General features: G+C 41.1%; 1 protein-coding gene across 1 annotated transcript; it reads right to left on the bottom strand.

Moving 5' to 3' along the window:
• Positions 1–45: 45 nt before the first annotated feature.
• On the bottom strand, positions 46–6,994 carry tab3 (TGF-beta activated kinase 1 (MAP3K7) binding protein 3). The gene is made up of 7 exons (XM_043247702.1): positions 6,807–6,994; positions 4,572–4,740; positions 2,824–3,985; positions 2,297–2,457; positions 1,760–1,853; positions 1,544–1,615; positions 46–895 (listed from the first exon to the last, which is right to left on the bottom strand). Exons 2-7 carry the CDS (start codon positions 4,671–4,673, stop codon positions 768–770), a joined length of 1,719 nt encoding a protein of 572 aa, XP_043103637.1. The 5' UTR covers positions 4,674–4,740; positions 6,807–6,994; the 3' UTR covers positions 46–767.
• Between the last annotated feature and the right edge of the window lie 1,890 nt (positions 6,995–8,884).

Raw genomic sequence — 8,884 nt, 5'->3', positions numbered from 1 at the left:
GTGGTACGCTCCTGGTTTTGCATTCGAAAGATCTCTAAATCAGCATATAGTCACATAGAATCAGATCCTTTATTAAGTACAGCAACTTGAGGCATTTGCACAGGAAATCAACATCTTAAACACAGAATACAGTGTGGCATATGCATAAAAGTACCAGGTATAGGTTCATATGCAGGTCTTGTAGTGTTCTTCATTCATGAGAAGAGCTCATAGTGAGCACATACAGTGTAAAGTCTACATTAAAATTATTCAGCCCCTGCTTCTCAATACACTGATCATGTTGTGAGAAAAGCCACATAAGCGGGATTGTTCAGGGCTTTTTCTTTTGTAAACGCAGCAGTCTTATTCTGCTTGGAATGGTAGCTTGGTAAACCACACCTCTTCAACATTTGGAAGCTCCACCCTCTCCTAAAACCACGGATTCTCGATCCACTCCAGCGCCAATCAATCAATCCCTTGTTTCTGTGAAGTCAAAATCACCCTCCTTCCTCTTTTAAAGCATCTTTCAGTAGAAAAAAAAAAGAAATACAAGTGCAGGAAGCTCCTCAAGAGGTAACACAGGGTGGTTCTGATTGGATAATATTTTACTAGAGTAGTTGTCTCTTCTTCTGTGGGGTATGGCTCAGTTATTGCTGGGTGAAGCTGAGGGCACAAGGGATAGAAATCGGCAAACGGTAGGCGAGACTTGAACGTTGCATGGTGGAACAGAAGATTAATAGGAAGAGTGAGGTTCATGGCCTGTAGGAAGGGGTCGCAGTGAAGCCGGCTCAAGTGTTGCGTGGCATCTCACACTGTTCGCAGCGGTGCAGCGCGGGGTGGTTAAGAAAAGTGCAGCTTTCACAGTTCCACTGAGCGCCTTCAAAATCCTCGTCCCTTTGTACGACCGGAGGCTTAACTAGACAGAAGAGACAAAACATTATGAAACGGCATAGACACTTACATATTGCTGCTGTGAGCTGAATTTCAAGGCTTGAGGAAGATCTAGCGTTCTGACACACCCATTGCCAATTTGGGCCACAGGCCCCGCATAGCAACAAAGGAGCGATGAAAATAGAACCAGGGTGCAAGAAACACTATATCATAACAAGCAACCCAATACCCTCCACTCCACTGGTGTAGTCAGAGGTCAGGACAAATCTGACAGAATATTCAGAGAGCAAAGAGCTAATTTTAGCTCTATGGTTAGTCTAGAAATTTCATGAGATTTTTAATGAAAACCACATTCCAGCATTGCAAAGGAACCAAGGTGTAACTTAAGATTCAGTTCGTTAACATTAATGTATCAAGTGACCATTGCTAAAAATGAGTTTACAGCTTTATGAAATCTAGATTAATTGATAAATATAGATTAACACCCTTTAATAAAGTTAATAAATGCTTGACAATTGTTTTTCAGTTTGCCTAATGCATTAACTAATATTAATGAATTGAACCTTGGTGTAAAGAATTACCAACTTTTTTTAAAATAATAATAAAATAATGAAATGTTTAAATATGCAACAATGACCGTGGACTAAAAACTGAAAAATTATAGAATTCCCACCTCTTGGAGGTACAACAGGGCCAGGCTGAATATTATCATAAAAGTTGTTCATGGTTCTCACGTCAAACTTGCCTAAAAAATAAAGAAGAAAAATAAGAGATGGATGAAGCAAATGATGGTCAATTGTCAGCACAATTTTCAACAATCTGTGCAATCACATGAAATTATGCTGTCCTAATGTAGTCATGAAGATGACCACATTTGTGCTATTTTTACCTCTGGACTGCAGCAGGTCTGTCTCCTTCAAGGTGCAATCAATGTCAATCTGGAGCTGTCTGTTTTGTGACCGAATTCTGGTCATATCCTCAGGCTAGGAAATGTGCAAGCACACACACACACACACACACAGTACATGACTTTTTTGCATTAACAGCACACATAAAAACTGTTTATCGCTGTTAGTCTCTTCACAGTAGCTTGTTAAAATCAGAGGAAAGGGATGACGGTTGTACTGGATTGGTACATTATGTGCAGCAGTTTAACCTTTGAAAATAAATTCATTCGTAATCTGTGAAGCATGCAGAATGAGCGAGAACAGAATGAACAGATGTGATTCATTTCCTCTTTATTGTATCTGCAAGTTCTGCATGTGATTCTAGGTACGTATGGTTTTTTTTTCAGTTTCAAGTTGATGAGGATTCATTCATTCCCTTTATTAGTGATGTAAAACAAGTGGGTGTGTGTGTTCTGCACTCCTTCAAAAAGATGCATTCACATGCTATAAAAGCCTTGTTTTTTTTGTCTGTCTCTTACCCGAGGGATCAGGCTGGTGCTGTTCACCCGTCTGAAGCGTCTCTGCAGGGCATCAAATTCCATTTCATTCACTTCCGCCTTCAACTGCTCTAGTTTCTGACGCTCCAGCATGAGTTCTTTCATCAAACGCTCCATTCGGGCACGCTGGTGGAGGAGCAGCGCTGAGGAGGAGACATAAAGCATTAGACACAAGTATACAGGAATGAACAAAACTTCCTCTCATACACCCATACACTCTGATTCATACAAACACTGTCAACAGATGCAAAAGGAGTTGTATAACAGCTTATTCTGGACAGGAAATGACTACTTTGACAGGACAGAGTTATCTGATCAACCCAAACAAAGTTGTTGCTTTTTTTCATAAGTATGATATGCTCATTTGCTTCTCAAAAAACCAAAAAAACCAAAACATTCTTACTGTTCAATTTCAATTCAGTATTTTTATATAATGCAATGTAGGACAATATTAAGTATGTATGTCTGTCTGTACGAACACATGAAGTCCTGCATATGCAGATTCATACCTTGAGTATATGCATAGTCATCCGAGCCGGAGCTGGATCGTCTAGGCATGCGGTTGATGTGACTGGAGATGTTCCCTGGCAGGGCAGAGATGGGCAGGATCGGAGGAGGAGCACCGTGGCGCTCACCCTGGTCCACTATATTGAGGAGAGATTCAGTCTCGACTGGTGGAGAACTCGAGGAACGCTGCGCTTGTCCAGGAGATACTTTGATCTTGATGAATGCAGAGGTGGCCGGTTGAGGAGAGGATGCGGGCCGGGGCCTTCCCACACCCTGGTGGACATAAATTCCTTGATGAATGGAGGCCCCGGGGGGTCCTGTCATACTAATGGCCCGGGACGGGGAGCTCGGGGAAGGGCTGTTGGCCATATAAAGCGTCCCTTGTGGAGCATGTACAGGGGAGTTGCTCCGTGGTCGTTGTCCCTCCAGTGTGATCTCTATCTGGTTCTTCATAGGGCCTTTGGAGGACATGAAAGGCCTGTGGGAAACTGGCGGCTGCTGGTAGGACAGCCCAGGGAGAGTGGGGGGACTTATTGGCAGAAACACCTGGGGCGTCTGCTGGACCTGATGTTGGGGAGAACTGTACGGTGATGGGTATGTTGGAGTGACGTAAGGAGACTGTTGGTACACAGATGTCCCAGATGTGGACCAGGGAGTGGGCTGAGGACTTTGAGACGGTGAGGGACGCATGTACACGGTGTTCCCGCTGTTACAATAGGCACCAGGGGGGATCTGCAACGCTTGTGGGGCAGAGGGGATGTTCTGGGAGAGGGTAACTGTTATGGGAGGCATGTAACGTGGGACAGGATGGTATGTGGGCGACATGCCCTGAATGCTCGGTGGAGGGGTGGGGACATTCGAGCGTCCTTGATCGTTCATAAAGAAGGGGTTGAAGCCAGTTGATGGCGCCATAGTAGCTGGGGCAGAAAGCGGCTCGGGGAAACCGCTTCTAGGATGCTCGATATGCCCGTCACTGGAACTGTGGACCAAAGCTCGGCTCCCAGCATTATTTTTAACCCCTTCATTAGCATGGTAACCCACACTAATGCGCAGCATCTGGTTCCGGTTTAGTTGCAAGTCATCTGGGCTGTGGTACTCTTCATACAGGTATCTATTACTCTCCTGAGCCAGCAGATGGCAGCAGAGGTCCAGGTTATTGTTGTTCTGAAGAGGAAATGGAAGACAGTAAAGTAAACATGTTCTTGCACCTGATGTCTCTGATATACTCAGCAATGACAGAATGACACAGCATAAAAACATTACTGATAAAACGTCACACTTACGGCATTACTGTAATATAACAAATACATTTAAATATTTTTTGAGTTGAAGATGAACAGTGCCATTTCAGGAGAATAAATCAATGCCAAGTCAACATTTGAACAATAAAAATTCTAAGTTGTTACGTAATCGCCTAATCAGTGATTTACATCAATAAAACCCACTTGTTGGCAACACGCCACCGGACCTGATGTAATCCCAGGAAAGCCATTTCATGTTCATGATTTGTTAGGCAGAAAGAAAGAAAACTACAAAATATGAGCAAAATCCAGAAATACTTTGTTTCTATAAGAAAACAAGTTTTTATAAAACCCCTTTTGATGATTATATAATTATAAATAGTTTTGGAGAAACATAATTACGTGTAATTATATTATAATAGCAAAAGCTTTCCTATTTCATTCACATGTGCTTCTGGGTCAAAACACTTAACACCTCCTTTGTTTCAGTTGTGACTGCTGGTCCTCACCTGAAGAAGGCACTGAGACACTACTTTCTCTGGAATCTCTGGGAAGCGCTGCTTGAGGTCCTGCAGTATGTGATAGTCCAACTGAGGCCCTCCCTGCGCCATCCTGAGCCCAAAGAGAGAGTCACTGAGTCCGCAGCCAGGAGCGCAGCACCTGCTCTCCTCTCATCCCCTGACAACACACATGAATAACATCACATCAGAGCCGCAGATCGAGTCTGACTACTCCCCTGCACTGCCAGAAAACTACCCTGGGGTGTTTGCAACAAAGAATTCATTAAAGCGACAGTTCTGGTATCATTCACACGCATTCATATTGTTCTAAACTATATGAGTTGGTCAGAAGGACAGGGTGAGTACAGGCGGAACCATCCCTTTAACCCTAAAACGCCCAGGCAACATTATTGGTACATTTAAGGCTACTAAATGATCAAAACTTTGGTTAAAAAAAACAAAAAAAACTTCCACGTGCCTTGAGAAGTAAAAGACCTTTTGGTATAATTCCAAGTGTCCACCTTTAAGTTGTGGCAAACTGTGAAATCTTTAATTATTTTATAAAGTAAATGCAAGAATACATTTATATTGTTAGTAACATTTCAAGATAAACAAATACTTGACTGAAGCATCTTTACTCGATTATCCCCCCAAAAAATTAGCATCAAACATGATACAAGCTTTTGACCAACATTTTTGTGCATCACTTAATCATTCTTCCATTGCATGTCCTGTCCTTTGATCATAAACTAAACATTAAAATATCTTACTAAGATATACAAGTAAACATAGTGATCTATTTTCTAACAGTACAACTAGCATAAATAACATCTGCACAAATGTGCATATTTTTGCACAGTTTGGGCCACCGATTATTTTTTTCCATCCTCTACACCACACCGAATATGAGCAATGATCAAACATAATGCAAACGCAAACCTTTTTTTAGATTTTGTCTAAAGGTTCAATAATATGTTCCATTTCAACACAATTGATTTTCTGCCTATTACTCATCAGGGTCTACAGGGTTAAGGTCGCTCATGCACCAGACGGCCGCAGACTGCCTCTCAGCTGCTGCAGTGTGAACATGGCGCACTTCTGCTCAGGATCGCCGACTTCATACCTGCACCCTAAAAAAACTGCTATTTATCAAAACAAAAGCGTGTTTGTATAGCGTCTCGGGTAATTCCGTGTAAATGCAAAGCCGAAAGACACAACGCATAAAGCTAGGCGTGTGTGCGAGGGAGCATAACGGCTTGTGTTGTGTTTAGCGATCTCACCACTGGCAACGACCTGCAATCCGAGACATGAACCGTGTTTCACGTGTACACCTGCTTCCGCTCTACTTCATCTATCCACACACGACGGGTGTTGCTAAATGTCACAAGCATAATTGTCATCACTTTGTTTATTAAACGGAACAGGAGCAAATTCAAAGGATGGGATGCCGTCCTCAAACTAGCCACAAATACAAGCGGCACATAACACAAAAGATGCAATTGAATGCAACGCTCGTTTTACGTGCAATAAGATCGAGCCGCCAGCAAACACGATGCAAAACACTAACGTTTTAGATCGAAGTAACGACATTAAATTCATGATGAGTTTCCCTCGTCAGTTTCAGTTCTTCTTGACAAAAAGCAAGCGCGCTCCAGCACCGTCTCCTGCGAGCCGAGGCAGCGGAGCATCCGTAAAAACCACAATCTGTTACCAAAAAGAAACTGTGACAGTTCTGCACAGTACCTGTGTCAGATGCCTCCTGATCGCGACGAAACCGCAAGCCGTAGCCAAATCCGTTTAAGAGCTACAACTCGACGCTATTTTTAAATGGTGACAAAGATAGAGCGCCGCAACTGACGGAATCAACACAAACAGCGGTCTCGTTACAAAAGTTTCCGCATTGCTCTCCAACACATGCAAACGATAAACGCAGCCGGTACACTCGCACGTAGTTAACTCTGTTAAAAAAAACACTGGCTGTTCATTAACAGTTAGCTTTAGCATAGCCGCTAGCCGTCCGGTGTTTAGCCGCAGGGAGAAACGGAAACGCAAAGCGCGCCGCTCCCGCGTGTTTATCCGACTGACATCTACTTAATACCGCGAACAACGGCTGCCGAAAGCTTGCTGACATCGCCATAAAACCCAAGCAGACGTGTATACGAACACTCGCTGTCAGTTTCGATACAGTGCAAACAACGGCTGGCTGCTCGCCGTGCTGAAAACAGTACATGCACGACAACATACCGTGCGCCGGAGCCTCACGGCCATTGACCGTCCAAACGAGGCTTTTCACAGGGGGTGTGTCGCCGGACTGCCGAGGTGATCGGAAATGACAACGATTCACCGGGGTTCTTCAGGGATCACAGCGGTTAGCACAGTCGCAATAAAATTGTCGTCTTCACTTACGCCTATTTCTCTTCCTCTGATGTTCCGGTTGAAGGTTTCTCATGTAACAATGTACAGCACATTCATGCCCTCTGTCGGGCTGGGGTGAAAGAAAACGAGAGCCTTTACACTTAGTAAAATGTTTAAAAAACTTTTTCAAATTGTACTATAATTAATATGTGATTTAGATAGTAATAAGCACCCCTTAGAGGTAAGTCCCAGCGACAGCTATTGTACTTTTTTTTCAGAGAAAAATACAGGTTTAGTTATTTAAGCCAAGGGCGTTGAGTTGATTTAACCAAATTTGGGTAATTTTGGTATATCCTAGCACTGGGTCAAAAAGAGATGTACCCCATGCTTGGTTGCCAAAATTACCCAAATTGAGTTGTTTTTAACATAGCTTTTTTTAAAAATATAGGACATGTTTGTGTACACTTTAACAGTGTATGACCTATTATGTTTTTGATTTATGAGGTTTAATGGCTATACGTAATATAGACAATATGAAGCTCACACTTGAAAAAGAACAGCGGCCCAAACTTCAGCAGATCGGCTCATCTGGATAATTTTAAGAGCCTTGTATCAAATATAAGACAGCAGGCTTTATATGGTTAATAAATGCATTCTACTGCCTCTACTATATGGTTAAATGTGTTTAACATCAATGTCCATTCATCATAAAGAACAACCCAAAACCTGATCAATTAGAGGGCCAAAAAAGCATACATTTTCAATGCATTGAGCTGTTTTTCTTACAGTTCACCAGATGAGGGAGTCGTTTAACTGCAGTTCAGCTACAGATATGATTTAGCATCATAATAAAAACCTTCCCTCTTGACAGATCTATAAAAGCATCTCATTTATGAACTGAATTATGTTAAATAGTTCAATTCCGATGTGTATATTGCTACTGCACATATACACAGCGGAATAGCAATGTCATATGTCCATTTGGGATGTCTGACACAGATCAGGATTTTAGATCATAGCAAAGTTATTTGAGATTAATAAGTCAACATCTTCTCCGAGCTCCTGGGCAGTCAGCCAGTTCTCACTTGTCACAAGCCCTAATTTAGCTTTGCTCTGATACCTGATAGTGAAGACTTCGGCTATCTGTAAGCAGTTACGCAGAGGAAATACTCTCTTTAGACCTCGGTCACGATTAGAAATGTTTCATGAACAATACTAATGTACTTTAACAACAATAATTTATGCATTATGATTTAGAAGTAAAGCTATAAAAAAATATAACTATTGTTCTAGAGCTTTTAAAGTATCTATAGCACTTACTATGGGGTCTGTATTTATAATACATTATAATGGTATTCTCAAGCCATTATAATGAATGAATAATGCATTATTAAAAAAAAACGTGTAATGTGTTACAACATCTGTGATTTTATGAATAATCATAAAAACAATTATAATACATTTTAATATTTATGTATATGTAATTATAACTTTTAAGAGTATAATTATTACACAGTGAACACCATATTAAATCTACTTCATTTATAATGGACTATATCATATCTTTACATTATTTATAATCTGTACGTCTTGTGAGTGTTTCCTGTGAGGTTAATATCGAGGCTAATGTGAGCTAGCTAATACTTTCAACAACAAAAAAATCCAATGTTTATTATATAAACCTAAGAGTAGACTTAGGTAGGGTAGGTAAAATATTTACGTACTTGTAAAGTATCTTATACTCTGTATATTTGTTAAGGCACCATTAAAATAAAGTGTTAGCATATATTTAGCATACACACTACTAATCTCACACAGTTACTCATCCACAGCTGTTTAAAGGGTAAAATAATTAAACTGACATTTAACTTAACATTGTAACTTAAGTGGATGAACCATGTTCACTGTGTGTTATAAATCATAAAATCATTGCTCATATTCGGTGTGGCTTATTACATATTACATAA

Source organism: Puntigrus tetrazona, chromosome 8, assembly GCF_018831695.1.
Source record: "Puntigrus tetrazona isolate hp1 chromosome 8, ASM1883169v1, whole genome shotgun sequence".
In the NCBI taxonomy this organism is placed as follows: domain Eukaryota; kingdom Metazoa; phylum Chordata; class Actinopteri; order Cypriniformes; family Cyprinidae; genus Puntigrus; species Puntigrus tetrazona.
Note: the sequence above shows the minus strand (reverse complement) of the source record. Positions and strands in the feature narration are given on the sequence as shown.